The sequence below is a fragment of the Lichtheimia ornata genome, assembly GCF_029851405.1.
Source record: "Lichtheimia ornata isolate CBS 291.66 chromosome Unknown scaffold00020, whole genome shotgun sequence".
In the NCBI taxonomy this organism is placed as follows: Eukaryota; Fungi; Mucoromycota; class Mucoromycetes; order Mucorales; family Lichtheimiaceae; genus Lichtheimia; species Lichtheimia ornata.
The window spans coordinates 81,940-103,092 of NW_026695340.1; the positions used below are offsets into that span (position 1 = coordinate 81,940).

The window sequence follows — 21,153 nt, forward strand, 5'->3', positions numbered from 1 at the left end:
CTTACCAAAAGTCACCATCCTATTGAAGGAAAACATGCTGTCGAATACATAACATGGCTTGGCTTGGTCTTATCATCCATCAATCATCCACAACAATCGATCATGCAAAAGCCCCACTTGTAGTACAAGACGACGCCGTATCGATAAAGTTCCGATGGTTGTTGCCAATAGAGTCGCATATATTTGCATCATCCACATCATCCCTAGCTCCTTTTTTTTGCTTGTCCAAAGTGCAGTAGTTGACAGCATCATCGGATGCTCCTGTCATTGTGTATGTAACAAATGTTGTTCATTGTGAGTAATGATATCAGCTGATAGGCTTGCTTACTTTACTCACGTCATGCTTCTGGATCGTCACTCAAGCTGCTTAGTCGATATTGAATACGATGATCACCAGAGGTATTGATCACGTGAACCTCATCACACGTTGTATGCAGCCATCCCTCAAATGAAGTACGAGTTGTTGTTGTTCAAGTCGACCACAAAGCAAGTTGTTGTTGTTGTTGCATCACCAGAACACATACATACGATGGGACGTTGACATGACCAAGACGGCTGTTGTGAGCATTGGTGTTACGATTGGCAGTGTGCTGTCAACGGGTTGCAAAATGACCCAAACAAAGCAACAGGTAGGTCGATCGTGTTCAATGGAGGCTGTTTATTGTTGTTCAAATGACCAATAATAGTGAATGGCAAGCAATGCGTGAATGGGAGTGTTGAACCGACAAAGAAAGTAGAAGCGGACAAAAGGTACAAGATCGGGGTGGGCTACTTCATGCCGTGTATGTTCCCAGCAGCATCCTTTGTATTGTAAACGCTGACGCAATATGGTGTTGAATGTGTTCATATCCACTTAATCCTCCCCCCGCCCCCAAATCATTTGTCCCATCCATAAGTAAGAGATGCAGCATTGTTAATAAAACAACGTCGAGTTAAAGAACAAGCTGTTGTGGTTGTTGTATGGTTGATCTACCGCCTCTCCCCCGATGTTTCCCCGCAACTAGAATGGGATTGGCATTAATATTGGTCAGGAACAAAAGATGGCTTACTTGTTCTGCTGACTTTTTTTTCTTTTTCTCTCTCCTCTCTCCTTTTCACCCACTACTTACTTACTTACTTATCACGGTTGATTGACTACTCTCTATGCGCTATGGTTCATGACCACACCTCCTCAAAAGGCGCTTACCTTTCATCCATGGTGGCTGCCATTGGAGGCTTTCTTTGTGGATTTGATACTGGTGCTACAGGAGGTGTGCTCACTATGGCACCTTTTCGGCAACGTTTCTTTACAAATGAACACCCACCATCCTCCTCCTCATCGGAATACCTTGAAGGAAGTTTCTTGGCAACCTATCTCATGATGGCAGCTATAGGCTCCTTTTCATCCGGTTACTTTTGTGGTATAGTGCCTATCATCATTATGGGTGTTAATAAGGGGGTAAAGGTTGATTGTTGTTGTAGATCGTTGGGGTCGTAAATATACCATCATCCACGCCAGCTGGCTTTTTTGCATGGGTAATTTGTGCATTGCCGTGGGATCCAATTTGTCACTTGTATTGGTGGGTCGTATGCTTGCAGGAGGAGCAGCGGGTCTCATGTCAAAGTAAGTCAACCATAATAATGAAAAGTGGATGATTGATTTGGTGGATTTGAATACATAGTGCCATTCCGATCTATCAAGTGGAGATTGCACCACCCCAAGTCCGCGGACGACTCATGAGCTTCTTTACGTTGATGAGCATCATGGGACAAGTTGCCGGTTACTTTGTCACGTTTGGAACCAGCTATCTGATGACGAGCACTGATTGGTGTTGGCGTACGCCATACCTGTTGCAATGTTTTGTTAGCCTTGTGTTTATCTCTTGCATGTTGCCTATGCCCCTATCGCCTCGATTCTTGATTACCCAAGGGCGTATCCAACAAGCTCTTGCAACGCTAAAAGACCTCCATGGCTCAATCGCGGAATACGACTCGATCCAAAAAGAAATCAGCATGATCGACTCTACAGAAAAGGCAACTCTGACGGATTTGATGTGGGGGCCCGTGCATCGTTATCAATTTTGGATCAGCGTGTTTATTGTCACTGCCACTTCCATGACAGGCACAGCTGCAGTATGGTAAAGTGTTGTGTTGTTGTATATATGCAAGGCATGCTTGATCTCTCTCTCTCACACAAAGCACACAATAGGTATTATGCACCTCAAATTTTTATTGCAGCGGGATTGACGAATGTATCATCATCGATTGCAGCTACAGCTGGCAGTGGGATAGTATCACTGATAGCCACGGCGATATCCTTAGGATGGTGGATTGATCATTTGGGTCGACGACGATTATTCCTTTGGGGAAGTGCCGTGATGAGCATTAGCTTATTTACCGTGGGGGTTGTATTTGCACATGGTGGTGGTGATGATCCTCCATCCACAGCAGCTCTTTGGATAATTATCTTTTCAATCTACGTTTTCATCGCCGCCTTTGCAGCCACGTGGGGTGTTGGCACGTTTGTCTATCCAGCAGAAATCTTTAGTACACGATGCCGAGCACTCGGCCTAGCGGTGGTTTATGGCTTAAGCTGGGTGTATTCAACTCTCATTGGTTATGGTGTCCCCATATTTCTATCACGCTCAGTGGCAGGTGTCTTTTTCTTTTTTGCTGCATGTACAGCAACATCCATCATTGGTGTTTGCTTTATACCCGAAACCAAAGGCGTTGCCCTGGAAGAATTACAACCCCTCTTTCATTCTCTTTAGAGATTGTTGTAAATAGCATCATGCATGTACATAAATGACATTGTTTCATTGTGAGACACATCATTTTACCCCTAGATTGATTGATTGACAACATTACTAAAGGGATGTATGTATGTGGCTGGGCAAAGGAGAAACATCCTTATTCAGAATGATCTCCCATGCATGATTTGTTTGTTTGTTGTTTATTACAGGCTACTGTCTCTGATTGTATTTATACAGATGGACGATGAAAAAGGTACATAACAAGACATAATAGTACATGCATAAGGAGAAAAAAAAGAAAGCTAGATGATGAGAGGGTGGTAGTAATAGTATTAGGCTTTCTCCTTGAGAATGTTGATTGAGACAGGTTTTTGTTGGGTGGCAAACCGGTGCCATTCACTCACTCATTTCAAAATGAGAGTGAAGGATGCAAATGAAAAGGTTGGTGGTTGTCAAGTGCTTGGGTATAATCGATGCTGTTTGTTGATTTTGTCACAGGGCGTAGATTGTATGTCATTTTGTGTGTTGAAAGGAAAGGAATGAAGGATAAAAAAAAGCACCAGACATTGTTTACGAAGATCGTTTTCGTTTCCACTCGAGCACAGGTGGTGGAGGACGTGTCATTACTGGCAAAGATGCAACGGATCGGTCATCTTCAATATCGTTAGCTTGGCCCACAACAATGCGGAAGCGACCTTTTTTGATAACATTGGGTACTGGCAAATGCTTGGCATCCTCATCATCCTCATCATGAGCCTCCTGTTGTTGTTGTTGTTGGCAACACCAAAAATCAGAATCCCATATACGAGGTTGTTGTTGCCGAGAATCAGATGAAAGTGAAGTACAAGTGGTGGATTGATTGTTGACGGACATCAAGGGAGGGGGTGCAGTTGCTGTGGTGATAGTCGATAACATGTTGTCTTCATTCTCATCCTTGATCTTGATACCTGCCAACTGCGCAAACTCACGTGCCGTTAAATCTTCACACTTTACGTCAGGAGGTCTACTCCAAACCACCTTTTCTGTTGCTGCAGCCATAGCCATTCGTGAGCAGTGTGCTGTTGATGTAGGGCCATGGTTACGAAAACGACGAGCAAAAACGGCAAGACCTTTGCGCCACCGCCTTCCAGTGTCGACCGTAGTTTGTGCAGGGACGTGTTGTAGTGCAGCTAAAGGCATTTCTTTAAAGTGCGTATGAGAGAGATAGAGAGGGGAGATGATCTGCGTAGTTGTGTGTATGCTGTTGTTGTTGCGTTGGTTATATGCTGAGGTCGAGTATTACGTCGTGTATGGAATTCATAGAATGTGTGAAACGGTAGGTATAATAAAGAAGGGAGGAAAGGGGTTGATGAATTAAGTGTAGAAAAGGATTATATATCAAAGAGAAAAAAGGGGAGGGGGATCGAGAAAACACACCCCGTATTATAGTGAGAAGAAAAAAAAAGCTCGTGAGGCGGCGACTGGAATTGCAAGTACGGGATGGACCGCGTGAAGAGGAAAAAGAACAAGGCTGAGGTTTTGGTTGGCTTCTGACAATCAAGCCACTCTTTCAGCACCAGCTGAACCCAGCCTACGCCTCACTTGGAACATGCATCACCATATTTTCTCTCCTATCAATTTCTCCGTCAACCCTATAGGATCGACAATAGAGACTACTTTGTAATAAGCTATACCAGGAGAGAGCGTGTGTGTGTGTGTGTGTGTGTGTGTGCGTCTCAGAGGAAGTAAAAAACAAACATGTGAGAATAGGACAAACACGGCTCGGGTGAGTGGTAGCAAATAACAACGATGATGTTGATCATCTGCTACTGCAAGTGACCTCTTTTTTATACAATGGACCCAGCGTTCGATAATATACATACGGCGGAAAGGAATATCAATGTGTGTCCCTTTTTTGTCCATCAAAAAGAGTTTTGCATTTTTGGTTGGCTAACGTCTTATTCATTCATCCCACAGCAGCAGCAGCAGCCAAACCAAGTATTCCCGAAAAACCCACTTGTGGTGGTGGTGGTGATGTTTGTGTTTACTTGGGCCCCATACACTTTGATGGTAATAGTAATAGTAGCCACATGCAATATCCCCCATTCTGGCATGTTACTTGGACCGGGCGCCCCCCTGCTGTCACTCATCTATAGCGGCTTCAGATTTTTTAACATGACCTAACTATGGGGGACGAATACGTTGGGGGAAAAGTCCATCAAGGGAAATAAGACTCGATTCACGTCATGGATTCGTAGCATCTGTTTCATTTGTACAACATCACAAGATGATAAAAAAGGAATCCACGTTTTCAGAGTGGTGGTGATTAAAGTACTAGATACTAAGCAAGGTGACGAATACTACTACTACTACTATTACTACTCTATTGTCTAAGAAGTGGAATGAGGAGGAGCATTTGTCAGGTGTTGGTGGTGATGATGAGAGGATGAAATCAGCCATACCCATTCAGCTGCACGATCTTCGCCTTGTTCTTCATTTTCCATCTCGTCATCATTTACTGCTGCTGCAGGTGCTGTAGTCCCCGCCGCTTTCGTGTTTGGTTGCCATAGCCATACTTGAGCGGTTGTTGGGTCCTGGGGTTGCTGTTGTCGTTGTTCAGAAGTATTTGTGGATGGTTGTACCATTGTGGTGCTGCTACTCGTGTTTGATACTGAATCTTGTTTCCATTGATGAAGCGAGGCACCAGTGATGGGGTCTTTGGTAGGTGTTGTTGGTGCGCTTGTGTCACTGTCATGATCACTTGTACTACAAGCTTCTTCCAATTGACTCGCATCTTCTTCATCCTCCTCCTCATCATCTTCAAACGAGCCGGTATCATCGTTTTCCTCTTCTTCGTCATCCTCATCGCATATCATATCTCCTTGTTCGCTCAACAATAATTGCTGGTATTCAATTTCGGCATATTCCCACCAATCACTTTTGTGATCATTTAATGAGCATAAATGTGTCATCTTCTTCACCGATGCCTACACTCTTACCTTATCATGAAAAATCCCAAGCTATCATCAAAGATGGGCAATAAAGATTCCTCGATTAATTCACCATCATGGATGCGTTGACGTCGTTCCATTTCCTCCTTTCGCTTGGCTCGAATGGATCCTTGGTAAGACTCATGAATCTGAAACCGATCAAAGTTGAGAAAGGTGTCAAAGAACCTTTCTGCCAAGAAACCATTGCGTTTAAGATCTTGTAGTCGGAATTGGCCTCGCACTCGTGGTTGGATTAAATCGTTCCTGGAAAGAAGAAAGAATAGATCATTGAGTCTTTTTCTCTCGAGCGAACATGGAGCATCATAGCACATACACAACAACCTACATTTGACACAATATGTTTTGGAATTGGATTTGGTCATCCTCAGGTACCCCAAAGAAGCGTTGTCTACATGCATAAACGATTTTGGCATTATTAACATGCCCCCTTTGTATCCAATGTTTACAATGTATACACTAACCTTGCTTCCTGTTCCCTCCAGAATTGCTCCAATTCATATGCAGAAAGTATACCATCCCCATCTGTATCCAAGCATCGAAACCTGACATGATCACAAATAAGTCCATCAAGATCACCCTTGGTCACCAATCCCAATGATCCTTACCAATATTCAATAGCCATAGGTGTTGCTTTGTCAACTTCTGACAGCAAGAACCCTGAATGATAAAACAAGGTCAGCCATCATGTTTATCAACACGTGATTCATGCAACATCAATACTTACATATATAGTCGAGATAAGTCAAGGTGATGGTAGTAGATTGTTGTTGTACTTGATCTTCCTCCATGGTGGCCTCACATGATAGGGTTGCTGGAGATGATGATGATGATGTCGATGCACCGGGATCTCGAGCAAAAGCTGCAATCCTTCCACATTGCATGATACGCTGTATGGCACTTGGAGCCAATGCACCTTGATTGTATTTTGCTAGATCCTCCTCAGAGATGATCAAATCATGGTCATCGTCCAATGTCCAAAACTTGCAATAAAGGACGTAGAAATGCTTGTAAGAGAAACAATCTCGAGTCTAGAAGAGATATGGATCGTATCATGTCGTCGTGTGAGTATCATAAAAAGAGTCGTAGTAGAAAACAAAAGGATGATGCTACTTACGCTATTCAAGTCGACATTGGGACCAAGTGAATGGATCATCTGCACGAAATTGCTACGGCGGAATTGGACCATGGTCATCTTGCCACTGGGGCAGCGTGCTTCGTAGTACAAGCGACAAATGACGGTTTCAACTAGCACACGAAACAACAATAAAATGAGTGTCTCAGGATGGGCCTGCGGGATGATGAATCACATGTCACACAAGACTCACTGTAACGCTCTTGAAACATGGGGTTATCAGCTAAAAAGCGTAAGCCTGGATGATGTAATACAATGTCTGTGTGAAAGTAGGTAGCATCATCAGTTGCATGATTTTTCTTTTCTCCACCACCACCACCCTCCTCGTTTTACCTTCAAGTACAGGTAGAAAGTCTTCAGGTAATAGCCAGGCACAGCCAGGTTTTCGTAGAATATTAAAGAACAATGATACATCGTCGAATCGATCTTGTGATAGTTGGGACCAGCCGCTATTATTGTATCATTGGGATTGTTAAGTGTGATGCAGGTTGTTGCATTCAAAGACGACGTTACCTTACAAAATGATCAAAGGAGATACGTTCTTCTCGTTGATGTAAGGAATCAATACGACGAAAAAGAGCAATGTTCATATATCGAGGAAGTCCACATGCTCGAGTGATGGATACAAATTGGGATTCGAGTATATAGGGTTGCTGACCAAAGAGGTGATTTGCAATGATCTGAGTAGTGAGAGAAAGAGAGAGTGATGAATATACAATGCTGCTGTGTCAAATGAATCATCCACTTACGACCACCTTGCGTAGCTTGCGTTCTTGTTCGGCGACTGGAAGAGGTTTTCCATGTGGAAAGAAGAACTTGGGTATGCTGTTGTTGCTGTTACGGCTGGCATTGATGTCATGCGGAGCATTTGTAGGTGGGCTGGCTGTGGAACTTGAAGCATAAAAGAGTTGACATTGGCGACCCCCATCCAAGACAATGAGTCCCATGGTGGTGAATGAATGTGGTGACAAGTCGCTTACCGTAACATTGTGCCTGACATTGGGAGTTGATTCGTTACACGTGGTGGGTGGGTGGGTGATAATAGTAGTGGTGGTAGTGGTAGTAATGGGCGTGGAATGAGACGTTGACAATAAAAGGTGTTCTCCTTGGGATATAATTTTGCAAAGGAAAGACAATGGTTGATATGAGAGATGTGTGTTCAAAGGAAACAGGAAAAGGGGAAGAAGGAAAGAAAAGCTAAATTGGCGGCTACTTACACAATCCCCCTTTCTCATATTGTATTTGTTGTTGGCAAAAAAAAAGGTACGACGACAATCAACTCTACTCTATCAATATCACCAGCACCTACATACGTACATACATACCACGTTATATTTCTCCCTCTTTATTCTTGCCCTTGGGATGACTGATGATTGAAGATAACTGTATCAATGGCAGCGTATGATTCCGTATGGCGCTTTTTCTCTCTCTCTCTTTCTCCTTAATGACAGATCTTCCCTGTGCGTGTCTCTCTCTCTTTTGTAAACCCCCTTATTTTCCTGCATTGTCCCCGTTTCTCTCCCGATTCTTTCTCCTCTTTCGACCACAACAACGCAATCACACATAGCTTCGTAGTTGTCCTACTTTGCTCTCCTTTGACAATGAACGCGACAAGAAGAATGAATGAATTAGAGCAATATTGGATCAATAGATTGGGTATCGTGATGATAGCCTGATACGGTACCATGCATTCAACAAATCATCTCGGCTGATATTTTTAATCTGCATGCATATCATCCCAATGCAGGATTTTACTCACTTTTGAAATTTCCCGAATGGCCACATTTCTTATGTACTTGATTGACGTGGAAAATAATGAAGCTACCATGGGTGATTGCATTGTCAACATCATTCATGCCCTTTGTGATGTCAATAAGATCAAGCAGACAACAAATAATGTGTAACCTTTATCATTGGTAGTAATTTAATAATGGGGAAAGTGATAAACGATCTTCATTTCAATGGTATGACCAATAATCCATTTACGTAAGGGGTGGATTGTCATTCGATGATTGTAGATTTACGCCACCACGGGTCTTTTATCCACATGCCACAATTTCAACTTTACTCTTGCATGATCCTTTGATTCTGTGGCACCACCATAGGTTACACACACGATAATGATTCCTTCAGCACGTGATCCCTGCAATCAAATACACTCGAGCTAATTTATCAATGGAAGAGAGCACATATATAAAGATCCAAGGCTCATTAAAGTATAGTACCACCCACTTGTATAGTCATTGATGTATGGCTTTTCTCAAAGAAAGATGCACGTGATTCATGCACATGGCAAAGACTCGGGATGTCAAAATTGAACTCGCCCACCAGCTGAGAACCGCATTGATCTCTTCCCGGCTTCATGTCAAACACGAGAATGCTCCACGACACCGATAAGGCTGCAAGAGAAACTATACGTCTGCTATCCAGCTTGGAATCTGTGTACAAAGACCTCGAATGTAATGCGTTGTGCATCGCCATTGTGCTCTTCTTCATTCTGTCATTTTGACACGTCCCTCTTTTTCGTTATAGCCTGCCCAGGCAAGCGGTCCAGGAACAGCGACTATATTAGTTACAATGCTATGCATGACTCTATTCTCCCTGAGGGCGAGGACCAGAATGATTCGGTGAAGCAAGGCGTTGATTGCGTGAATGTAGCCATCTTTACCAATGCCATGTGGTCTAACAACGGGCAATACGATGAGGGGATCGCTATCTTTTTCTCGCTGCTTGTTCCCAAACAACTTCATGATCGAGACGACGTTATTGATATCTTCTTGGATATGGTGACGATATGGGCATTTGCCGAGACACGTTGGCCTATTGGAGGAAAGGGGATCAAAGAAGTCATCAGCAAGATGAAAGAAAGGATCGAGATTGTTCTCAAAGGCGAAGACTCATTGCTATGTCAAAAGATATGGAAGGCTTTCTATGCAAGATATGAACATGTATGGTTATTATGACAGGGATGGAATGTCTTTTTCCTCACACTGCTTCTTGTTAGCAGGATCCGATGCCATGGGATATTCTTGAAGAGATGGTCAACCCGAAACGTCTGAAATCGGCATGGTTTGAGGTGTTACCCACTGTACTGGATGCCATTGATAACAAGGAGGAGGTATATACACATGTATGTGGCATGGTATCTTCTGACAAGTGTTTATTCATGCATGTTTCTCTTTATCAGGGTGATCATCAACAACAAGCCGAGGAAAATGGAAGCGACAATGATGCTATTGAAAATGGCGATGGCTCAACATGCTCATTTGGCACTACCAACGAAGGATTGTTGAAAGGAGAATACTTGGATGAGGTGGATAATGATGACGATGAGGAGGGGGAAGAAGAAAACACAATCAACAACAATCAACATCATCACGAATCGGATGTTCCAGAATCACGCGAAGGGGAGGGGAATCAACAAGACGAACCACATGTGGAAGGTCAATGTCCAAATGAAGATTCAGGGAATGTAGAATCGGCATCACTTGAGGATACACATGAATTGCAGCATCGAGAGGAGGATTTCCATGTTGAGCGTACACCACCACAAACAACAACCGAGCCAGTGGAACTGCATTTGACGTCACTTGAAAGTGGGCTTCAAGCACACCAAGACGTGGTTTATGATGATGATCAACCCAACGATAGCAACTACAACGACGATGATTCAACAGGATGGGACATACAAGGATCCGATTATGAATACCACGACACCACATCACCAATGAAAGACGACGTTCCTTCAAAAAGATATCATTACGATCATGGACAACGTATATCCTACATGGCCCGCCACGTCAATGCAGCATCATCAGCATCACCTCTCAACTTTAGCATGCACTTGTTATCCCCAATGGATGCTTACACTGTAATCGGCTCAACTCAGGAAGAGGGTGGTCATAGTGTCAATCAACAAGACAATCGTGCGACACCAAATGCATCACATGCTGGAATGAAGCGCCCGCATTATCAAGAAGAAGATGGTGATGGTGATGATCAAGCTGAAACGCGTTATCGACGTGAGCCCTCTTTTGTATCAAAAATCTTTGGGGATGATGATGGCAACGCAAATGCAAATATCGAAGACATCAATCCTATACGACCACCATCTCATTCAAATGCACGACGCAGTACTACTAGTGCTCGCCTGATTGTAAGTGTGCCTCAATTCAATATGTTGGGATCATTATGCAATCACATCAATTCTAATGGTCCTCCACCGTATGATGACAACAACGTGCATACAAAGACAACAACAAGGGAAGATGAAGAATACGAGAGACATGCTTCAGCACCACATCACCATGACAACGATCATCGTATCACCAACTTGGACCCCAACCCGCATACGAGGACAGACGATGATGCCGTTCAGCATAGTGACAATGAGATGGAGAATGGGAATACATCAACAACAAGGTAAGGTTTTGATCTTTTATTATCTATGCGTGCATGTTTTTGAGAGAAATCTTACCCTTGAACATTTAGCCAACAACGACAAACACCACGCCATGGTCTTGCATAGTAGGTACTTTCTTGCTTTGAATGTCTACTCATCGTTAACATGTTTGCCATATAGCACAACCCATTATGGACCTGAATTACCTGATGATGCAACACAAATTGGAGAGCGAGATGATACCGCCAGTGGTGGATGTGGTGAACCTACACGAGATGATGTTACCCAACAACAAGCGGTATCTGGTTTCGGCAACACTACTAGGCAACAGGATGATCATACTGCCAACAACCTATCAAGTACCAATACCAGTGCTACTGCATCTCCTGTATCTCAACGCCGTCGTCGTCGTCTTCGTCGCCGTCTTCAAGACATCGGCCCTACTATTGCTTCAACTCGTCCACGTCGCAACAATGTAGCGTATACTTTTCCACCAATGGGCCAAACGTTTCGCCGTTGGACAACCGAGGAAGTCAATGCCCTGGATGATGGTATCAAGTTGTATGGCAAACAATGGGGGAGAATCATAGCCGAATATTCCATCCTTCGCACAAGCAAAACAAAAGAACAAGCGGCGCGAAAGGCGAGGTACATAGCAAAGCAACGAAAGTTGAAAGGCTTGCCATTGGAGCATTATGAAGGCTGTGGATAATCATTACATCTGTTCACTCTTCTGTCGCTTGATCATCTAGTAGTACTTTAGTTGTCTCTCTCTCACACACACACATTTCTTTTGAAATATAACTTTTTACGTCATTCTTGAAATCAAAGAAGTCTGGTGGATGCATAAGGAAAACGTACATCTGGGGAAAAGTGGCATGTATTTCAAAGGGGTTCTCTATATAGCTATTCTGGTTCTATCAAATGTTTGATGGACCCATGTATTATTATTGGCATTGGATGAAACGATAGCTCGGCTGATCCATAGTGCTCTTTTACACTCCAGCCCCACCACCACTATACCTCTGGCATATTATCAACCCTCTTTCATCTCAGATGGTTACGTGCAGTCAAGCTTACTACCTATGTTAAGCCATGATGTGATGATCGGTTGTACTCGCTCGCTTATTATGATTGGGGGAAGTACGCATACGCATTGCTATCATGGTCCATCATCATCACCACCAACAACAGGTATAGGACTATCACGTGAATGATGACGCTAATATGCAAACGCATTCATTGTTGTTGTTTAACGATAAAGGTTTATTTGTCGAATCAAGCAGCAGCTATACTACCATGAAAGACACCACTCTAGTTAAGAGGGTATTAATAGTCATAGTATTGTAGGTGGCGGGGCTGCTATCTACAATGCTGCACGTGATTCATGCGCATGGCATCTTATCATGTCACTTTTGATCTCCCTCTTGAGTATCTCTTTGCTCTCTCTCTCTCTCGCACCATGACATATGCCACTCTCCTCGACCAAGCCAATGAAACGGCACGGAGAGCACTTGCGATGTATACCAATGGGGACACAATTGTCGACATTCCACATGAGCAGGTCCGCGCCATGGACGACGAATTGCAAGGTAATGGTGCTGTCCAATGTGCCTTCTTCATTGTAGCCTTTGACACGTTCCCCTTTTCATTTAAGCGTTGTCCAACGAGCTGTGTACGTCCAACATCCCTGAAAGTGACCTAGCTCTTTCCAGTCATATCAACGACCTTGATTGGATACAGTCTACAATTGATCACATGAATGCAGCTATCTTTACGACTGCTCTGTGGACCACCACTGATTATGCTGCAACAACAGCCTTCTTCCGGACAGTGATACCAAAGCAGCTTCATCATCGAGATGACATTATCAATGTATACCTTGAATTTGTTGAACAATGGGCCGTTGTCGATACATTACGCCATTCGATTAACCAGCATACGACTCGAGAGATCATCGACAAAATGAAAAGGAGAATTGAGTGTGATTTGGAATATGAAGACCAGCTGCAACTTCAAAGGGTACGCGATGCTTTTATGAAAAAATATGAGCATGTATGTATTCTACCACTACGGCAAAGACAAAAAGTGTAGTGCTTTTACTAATACTGCATTTCCATCTTGATCCGAAGCCGATGTGTGATTTGAAGGCATTGTTCGACCCCAAAAGAGTCCAAAGGTCCTGGGTTCATGTATTGCCTATTGTATTGGAGGCTATTGATAAGAAAGTATGTATGTGGATATGAAGGTACGACATGACACCTGTTATTAATGTATCTTTTTTTCTGTGTATCAGGTCAAAGACCTCCAACATGCCAAGGATCATAAAGGGGACGACCCTATTTTCAGCGATGATGACAGTTTCGATGTTGATACCACCACCAACGGCGACGATGAATCGCTGAAAGAGGAATTGGATGAGTTGATTGATGAGTACGACGATGAGATGGAAGACGCAATCATTGAATACGACCACGGCGAGGAGAAAGACGAAGAATCCCAACATGCAGCGACTCAAAGACGCCCAACAAATGAAGATTTGGAACGGATCGATCTACAAGCATGTTGCGAACTTCAAGTATACCATGACGTGATTTACGATGATGATGATATCACAGGATGGGATATACAAGGTTCTGACAGCACATCACTATTTCCAATGCGAGATGAGGACATTCCATCACCGTACGATTACTCACCACCTGGTCGACCTCACACAGACTTATCCCGCATCAATGAAGAAGGACTTTCCTTTTCTGACAATCTCAGTATGAGTATTTCGCAAATGGATTATACAAACAGCCCTATGATGGAAAATCACGACACAGCAAATGATCCCAGAAGCTCAAGTCGATATAGAGATTGGTCAAGGTATGTTTTGGATTTTCATACATGGGTAGTAAGTAATGATGACCTTGAATGTTTATGTAGTGATGAAGCACATGATCCCCTTTCTACTACTCTGCCGAGGTAGGTACTTTTTCATGTCGAAAACGTACTCATCTTTAACGCATTTATCATAGCACAACCAATTATACCTTGTCAACCAATGTTGCATGTCATACAAGGCAACTTGCAGGACGAGGTGATATCGCTAGAGGTGGAACTACACGAGGTCATCATCCCCAGCAGCTGACATCGAGTACCAGCAACGCTCAACAACAAGAGCAAAAAATCAACAATCCAAGAAGTACCAATGTTACTGTAGTCCCTGGTATCCAACGCCATCGTCGTCGCCACAGGCGAAACACACCTCCCATTCCACCACCACTGGAAGACGTTAGCGGACTACGCAAATTGAATGAGTATTGGACAGACGAAGAGATATCCGCCCTAGATGCTGGTCTACGCATGTACAGCAGACGATGGATTACAATCAAAGCAGAATTCCCGGATATCCTACGCAACAGGACGAATGCTCAATTACGGGAAAAGGCAAGGAATATTGCACGACAAAGAAGAAAGGAAGGGTCACCGCTGGAGCATTATGAAGGTTGCGGGTGATTATTGTGAGCCTTCAATAAATACATCATTCATCATGTACATTTACTTCATAAATCTCTACGAGTGTAATAGTGTTTGTTATAGTAAAGTTGCCTGAAACCAAGGTGTTTAGTAGATGAGGTGCATGTGGAATAGGCACATCGGGGTAAAAGTGACATGACGCCCTCTACATAGTGAGCGATGCATCATTATTATTGACGGTGGATGAAACGATAGCTAAGATGGCCTATGCAAATACTTTTTAAGTCATCACGTGATGATCCTTCACTCGCTTTCATACTTTCATTGGAGGAGTATACACATACATTACCACCATGGTCCACCACCACAAATCACCGAGACTACGCAGTTATAGAAATATCACGTGAGGGATAATGATATGGAAAAGCACGCGTTTATTGTGCTTAATGATAATGATAAAGGAAGCTTTGCTGAATTGGGGCAGTGGATATTCCTTCCTTCGTTTTCTATCCTACTCTTTGTCATGCCAATTGAAACCATATTGCGATCGGCAGATCAGGCCGCCAAAGTTGCACTTGATATTGTATTATTTGATAATGGCAACGTTGCGAATCCCGAACTGCAAAAGGTGTTAGGTAATTCCATTTTGCTTTGACATGCGTTGGTCGTGATCCTGATAGTGACAATGTGTGTGTGTCTTGGACAGTGCTTTGCAAGGACTTGCGACAACGAAGCTACTACCTCGACTACTTTCGACTACGTCGCAAGCTGGAGGGTGTGGATGCTCTTTGGCTACAACGTGCGATCCAGCGCATAAACTTGGCCATCTTCACCGCAGCGGTATGGAACGGTGATGAAGTCGATGATCTCGAAATGGCTACAAAGGATTATTTCACAAAAGTGATCCCTCGTTCCATCGAATGCACGGATAAGATTGTGGACGCTTATCTTGAAGTGAGGATGCAGTTGGCATACCGAGAAATAGTGGCCCGCATGGCAACGAGCGAAGAGGTGGATGCTATGGAGGTGATCAATGTGTATTGCCCCAAGCAATTGATCGACTACAACCTTCCTGCGAACAAAAGTGGAAGAGAACGCGTTTTGATACGAGCTGCAAAGATCATCGACGAGGTAAAACGTGGGTTTGGGTGAGCGTGTATGGAGCTTTACTTGTATGCTGACAATGGCACATGTTGATAGTTTTGTGAAAATATCAACGACATCAACGAGGATATGAATAGACGTTTTCCCAAAATACGTATGCAAGAGGCTTGGCAGACTGCTCTTATTATGGATATTGAGGAAAACTTGGCAAGTTGAATGTGGGATGGGATATGAAAGAGAAACTAGCTGCTGACCTTCATGCAGCATTTAATCTATTCACCTGAGGACGAGCCTACACCATTAGCATCAGTTGCCCCACCACCAGAGCCAATGGATATACCCATGAACACTACATCTACATCAAAGCCAACAGATTCTGTTTCTCAATCATCGCCTAAGGAGGACGCCCATGATGACAGTGATTATCAACCAAAGGACGACGACGACGAAGATGATGATGATCCTTCAACTGCATCCGATTCAGACTATAATGATAACAACAAAAGGCAAGTATCATCACTATTCCATCTCAAGGGGGGAAACACCAACCAATCATGATAGAACGACCATTAGGAAGCGCAACACAGCACAACCACAACGACAAGGAAAGGAGAAGCTGAGAAAGCTTACTGAACGATGGACATCTGAAGAAACAGAAGCTCTAAAGAAGGGATATCAAGAATGTGGTTTTGGACAATGGGGGATGATTAAAATGAAGTACTCGCAGCAGCTACAAAATCGGACCATTCAACAACTCAAGGATAAGGCGCGTAATATTGCCAAGGCTTTTGAGAGAAGTGGACAACCGTTGGGGAAGTGGGAAGCGGCTCTTCGATGAGCATGATATAGTTTATTGTCAAAGTCTTGTTTTTTTTTACTATCAAAGATGTATTTAAGTATGGATTCCACAATGAAAATGTTTGATATTATACAATAACGTAAATGAGCACTTGAATAAATGAGCAACGAATCCCATCCGATCTCAACGATGCAAAGGGGATGTTATTTGTAGTATGGAAAGGTCATAAGAGTGTTTCAGGAAACAGGGATTTATTGTAAGGTGGGATGTATACTACAAGCATGTACGCTACTAAGGGAAAAGGAACGATCGTTCATTGTGTGCTGTAAATCACCCTGTGCAACAATGAAATTCATGCATAATTTCCGTATGCAGCAACTTGTTTTTCTTCACCACTCGATTCGGAAAATGGCGTCGTCTTCTTTCAACCCTCTTCTTTACTATCGCAATGACACCCTCACTCAGCATTCCAAAGACATTTGCAAACAACTTTTGGGTAAGTATGCTCGTGGAATGGCGCCATTGTAGGAGTCAAGTCTAATGGGCTGTCTTGCAATTGACACAGGGCAAGGAAGATGCCGGCTACAATGTCCTCATGCATAAGATGAACATGGCGAAGAAGACGTGTGACGATCTCAAGAGCTTTTACAATACAAAGTAGGGTTGACAAAAAAAAGTTACTTTATGATCGTGCTGGTATTGATTGATTGGGTTTGGTAGGGCGTCGTTGCACGAAGATCTCGCCAAAAAGCTACTCAAGCAAACCAAGACCGAGCTAGGGCGTGAGGAGACTGGTACACTGGGGATGTTGCTAGCATCGACACAAAAGCAAATGGAATCTTCCGCACAAGCACATCAAGAATTGGCTCGTAAAATAAGGGTGGAATTGGAGTTGCCTTTGGATAATTTTATCCTTGAGCAAAAGGATAAGCGCAAACTGGTATGTAAGGAAGGTGTCAAAGTGATCTTGCATTATACTAACCCTTGGATACATAGTATCAGACCAATGTTGATAAGGCGCATCGTAACAAGAACCTGCATGCATCTCACGTGAACAAGGCCAAAGAAAAGTACGAAGCCGAATGCGCCAAAAAGGTCAGCCTTGAACACCAAATTGCATCGGCCACGGGATCCAAAGACATGGATCGACTCCAATTCAAGGTAGAACGGAGCAAGAATGAGATTCGAACGCTAGGCAAGTACATGTTAGGATGCTACTGTGAAAGCCCAATCATCAGCTCATGCTGGATTCTCTTACTACGTAGACAAGGAATACAAGGATGCATGTGCAAAGTTGACGGATGCCACAGCATTATGGAATCATGAATGGAAGATTGCATGTGATGTAAGTGGTGGGCTTTTTATGAAGTAGGAAATAACCAAAAGCTAATGATGGATGCATTGTTGTTATAGCGTTTTCAAGAAATGGAAGAGAAACGTGTCGAGTTTCTTCACCACAGCATGTGTATTTACATCAACATTCTATCGACAACATCAGGGCAAGAACAAGAATCTTACGAGCAATTTTGGAAAGCACTCGATGTATGTGATCCAAAGACCGATGTGGAAAAGTTCATTGATGAGAAGGGAACGGGCAATATGATTCCAGGTAAACAAAGGGATATGGTGGGCATTGTGGGATATGAGATTGATTGATTGTGTGTGTGGATAGAACCACCTGTGTATGTCAATTATTTTGATGATCCTGCAAAGACGCTACCCCGCTATCAAGTTGCTCAGTTTCCTACAGGCCATGATGAGATCCTATCCACTGCCCCTTTACCTCAGACCCCGGCAACTATTTCATCCAAGACGACAACGGCTCGACGAACAGCGAGTTATTGTGAACCACGACGACGATCGAGTCAGCATCAACAAAGACAACAACAACATCCAAAAGAATTACCAAAGGCAGTGGAAGAACGCAAGGTGCATTTGTATGCATCTGGCAGCTGTCGAGGGGAATACAAAAAGCCTGCGCCTGCAAGTCGTAGTCAAGATGTGGATAACGTTGACGATGAATGTATCGATCCACGTGCACAAGTCGTCATGGCGATCGGCAATAATCGATTTGAAGTGGATCATCAACAACCACCAGTATCACAACAACAGCGACCCAAACCACGTCGACGGCGAACAATGAGAACGAGCTTAGACATGGAAGAGGCTTTCAATGATTCGATTCGTGGATTACTGCAAGAGTTGGGTGTGCAACGTAAACAAGCGACTACTACCATTGAACAAGAAGAATACCATCATCATCATCCACCATCACAACAGCAGGAGCAGGAGCAACAAGTGATATGGGCACGTGCACTCTACGACTATCACAGTGATCATCCTGATGACTTGAGCATTAAGCGTGGGACATGGTTAGCCATCGTTCAAAATGACCACAAGGATTGGTGGGTTGCCCACAAATGGGATGAATCGATTAATGCGTTACAAGATACATGTGGATACGTAGCTAGTAGCTTTGTACAAGTGGTGCCTTAATAAAGGGAATGGGTCGACCAATGAGCAACAAAAATTTTCAATTTGTTATCGGCCGAGGATCGGGAAAGAGCATCTTGTATCACGTTCATCCTCGCACCGACCGTCGTTGTCATGACAGTCAGGTTGACTAGATACTGCCGTTTTTGGTGGTTTCCTCCATATACAGAGAACAAGTCGTGGATAGGGTAGTATTGGTTATGATAAAAGTTGGACGGCATGGATGAAACCAAATCCATTATTGACATAACAAACACGATAAAAGAAATTTTTTACGATGAGACAGAGGAGCTATGTTATTGATAATGCGACAATTTACCCGCTCAAAAATGATGCGACAATAAGCCAATGGGAGGTGGCACAACACGCGAGCGGCAATTTATCATGACGCTCTTGGTTTAAAGTTGCAAACAAGCAGTAACCATGACCGTGATTGCCACAAGAAATTTTTGATCGTGATTGGCCAACCAAAGTGGCGGTGAGGACCTTCGAGGTTATGATTTAAGAAATCGTCAATCCCACGTTTTTCCACGGTTTCTTTGTTCCATCCACATAACAAACATACGCGAATCCACACACACACACATTAGCGTGTCGACTCTATTTCTTTTGTGGTTTCTTTTATCTTTATCATTCGCCCATACGACATGCATAGCAACAAAACGTTTCCTCTTTTCGCTCTTTTCTTATTATGGTCATCAGCCCTCGTGTATGCGCAGGGTGAGTTTCATGATCCTATTTCCCGGCCACTTTTTCTAATACATGGCAATAGAAGAAGAATCAGCTCAAGATGAATGTGCAGCTGTTCCAAAAGACGAATACAATCTCGGCCTACGTATCGGTTCAATCTTTATTATCATGGCAGCAACACTCGTCGGTAAGCCATATTGCAAGATACAATGAAACGAATTTGCTGACCTAATAACGACATAGGTGTGTTTACTCCCATCCTCTTGCATCGTATCAGCCCATACTCAAAAAACAGCATCCGGTATTGGGTGTTGACCGTTGCAAAGTTTTGTAAGTGAAAAACAACTTGAGCTGCATTTGAAAAAGTAAAACTCATCATGTGTATATGTGTGTAGTTGGCACCGGTGTCATTTTGTCGGTTGCATTTGTCCATGTAATGCCTGAAGCCACCGAACGTTTCGAAAGTCCATGTATCACATCCGGCAGCTGGCACAATTATGAAGGCTTTGTCGGTGTATTTGCTCTTATTGCTGTATTTTTCGTACAGCTTATTGAGTTGGCGGCCTTTGCTCATCTTGAACGCACCAAAAGCTCTAGCAGCAGCAGCGAAACCACTGCCAAAGAAGCCGATCTTGAAGTCGGAGTTGATCAACATGTGCACACACCACTTGATAAAAACATCAATACGATCGTTCTCGAAATTGGTATCGTGATCCATTCCGTCATTATCGGCCTTACATTGGGATTCAGCAGTTCGGATGGATTTAATGCACTTTTGATTGCTCTTGTATTCCATCAGGTAAAGGATCTCGATATCATCCCACATTCGATCGCTTGTTACTTACGTATGATCTTTTTCTAGTTCTTTGAAGGTATTGCCTTGGGCACACGTATCAATGAGATGGACTTCCGTAGTGCCATCAAGCCATTGCTAATGGGTCTTGTGTTTGCATTCACCACGCCTGTTGGTGTAGCAATTGGTATTGGTGTCAATGTATCCATTAATCCAAACTCGGCACCCTCCATTCTCGCACAAGCCATCCTCGACTCTTTGGCAGCCGGAATTTTGTTGTATAATGCATTCATCTCTCTCATCAGCTCTGAAATGACACACAACCTTGGCTTCCGTAATTCATCCTTTGCCAACAAACTCACCTGCCTCATGTCAATGTACATTGGTGCAGCTCTCATGTCTTTGCTCGGTTACTGGGCATAGATCATGTCGACGTACAACACACACACACGCCACCAACATACCCGAAATGTATTATTATCATCACATCCACGATCCCATGTGTATTATATATTTTGCCACGCCATCCATACCGATGCTTCATATACCCCTT

At 43.4% G+C, this 21,153-nt stretch overlaps 8 protein-coding genes across 8 annotated transcripts; 6 read left to right on the forward strand and 2 right to left on the reverse strand.

Annotated features, from left to right (window-relative positions):
- Positions 1–1,150: 1,150 nt before the first annotated feature.
- On the forward strand, positions 1,151–2,750 carry O0I10_005108 (uncharacterized protein; the record flags this gene model as incomplete). The annotated part of the gene is made up of 4 exons (XM_058485156.1): positions 1,151–1,400; positions 1,462–1,603; positions 1,662–2,117; positions 2,189–2,750. 4 exons carry the CDS (start codon positions 1,151–1,153, stop codon positions 2,748–2,750), a joined length of 1,410 nt encoding a protein of 469 aa, XP_058343983.1.
- A 552-nt stretch (positions 2,751–3,302) lies between these two features.
- O0I10_005109 (uncharacterized protein) lies at positions 3,303–3,911 on the reverse strand (the record flags this gene model as incomplete). The annotated part of the gene is made up of 1 exon (XM_058485157.1): positions 3,303–3,911. One exon carries the CDS (start codon positions 3,909–3,911, stop codon positions 3,303–3,305), a length of 609 nt encoding a protein of 202 aa, XP_058343984.1.
- A 1,190-nt stretch (positions 3,912–5,101) lies between these two features.
- On the reverse strand, positions 5,102–7,854 carry O0I10_005110 (uncharacterized protein; the record flags this gene model as incomplete). Its single annotated transcript, XM_058485158.1, has 11 exons — positions 5,102–5,648; positions 5,711–5,965; positions 6,184–6,264; positions 6,328–6,379; positions 6,447–6,750; positions 6,837–6,967; positions 7,048–7,113; positions 7,188–7,303; positions 7,368–7,534; positions 7,604–7,745; positions 7,835–7,854. The coding sequence occupies 11 exons, from the start codon at positions 7,852–7,854 to the stop codon at positions 5,102–5,104; spliced, it is 1,881 nt and encodes a 626-aa protein (XP_058343985.1).
- Positions 7,855–9,216: 1,362 nt separating this feature from the next.
- O0I10_005111 (uncharacterized protein) lies at positions 9,217–11,968 on the forward strand (the record flags this gene model as incomplete). Its single annotated transcript, XM_058485159.1, has 6 exons — positions 9,217–9,313; positions 9,387–9,802; positions 9,859–9,972; positions 10,042–11,276; positions 11,346–11,381; positions 11,437–11,968. The coding sequence occupies 6 exons, from the start codon at positions 9,217–9,219 to the stop codon at positions 11,966–11,968; spliced, it is 2,430 nt and encodes an 809-aa protein (XP_058343986.1).
- Positions 11,969–12,718: 750 nt separating this feature from the next.
- O0I10_005112 (uncharacterized protein) lies at positions 12,719–14,760 on the forward strand (the record flags this gene model as incomplete). The annotated part of the gene is made up of 6 exons (XM_058485160.1): positions 12,719–12,848; positions 12,914–13,311; positions 13,389–13,484; positions 13,553–14,127; positions 14,188–14,226; positions 14,280–14,760. The coding sequence occupies 6 exons, from the start codon at positions 12,719–12,721 to the stop codon at positions 14,758–14,760; spliced, it is 1,719 nt and encodes a 572-aa protein (XP_058343987.1).
- Positions 14,761–15,244: 484 nt separating this feature from the next.
- On the forward strand, positions 15,245–16,663 carry O0I10_005113 (uncharacterized protein; the record flags this gene model as incomplete). The annotated part of the gene is made up of 5 exons (XM_058485161.1): positions 15,245–15,356; positions 15,428–15,852; positions 15,922–16,032; positions 16,090–16,331; positions 16,399–16,663. The coding sequence occupies 5 exons, from the start codon at positions 15,245–15,247 to the stop codon at positions 16,661–16,663; spliced, it is 1,155 nt and encodes a 384-aa protein (XP_058343988.1).
- A 409-nt stretch (positions 16,664–17,072) lies between these two features.
- On the forward strand, positions 17,073–19,120 carry O0I10_005114 (uncharacterized protein; the record flags this gene model as incomplete). Its single annotated transcript, XM_058485162.1, has 7 exons — positions 17,073–17,120; positions 17,190–17,281; positions 17,345–17,564; positions 17,621–17,843; positions 17,890–17,969; positions 18,038–18,233; positions 18,297–19,120. 7 exons carry the CDS (start codon positions 17,073–17,075, stop codon positions 19,118–19,120), a joined length of 1,683 nt encoding a protein of 560 aa, XP_058343989.1.
- Positions 19,121–19,764: 644 nt separating this feature from the next.
- O0I10_005115 (uncharacterized protein) lies at positions 19,765–21,023 on the forward strand (the record flags this gene model as incomplete). The annotated part of the gene is made up of 5 exons (XM_058485163.1): positions 19,765–19,837; positions 19,890–19,994; positions 20,051–20,137; positions 20,203–20,606; positions 20,670–21,023. The coding sequence occupies 5 exons, from the start codon at positions 19,765–19,767 to the stop codon at positions 21,021–21,023; spliced, it is 1,023 nt and encodes a 340-aa protein (XP_058343990.1).
- Between the last annotated feature and the right edge of the window lie 130 nt (positions 21,024–21,153).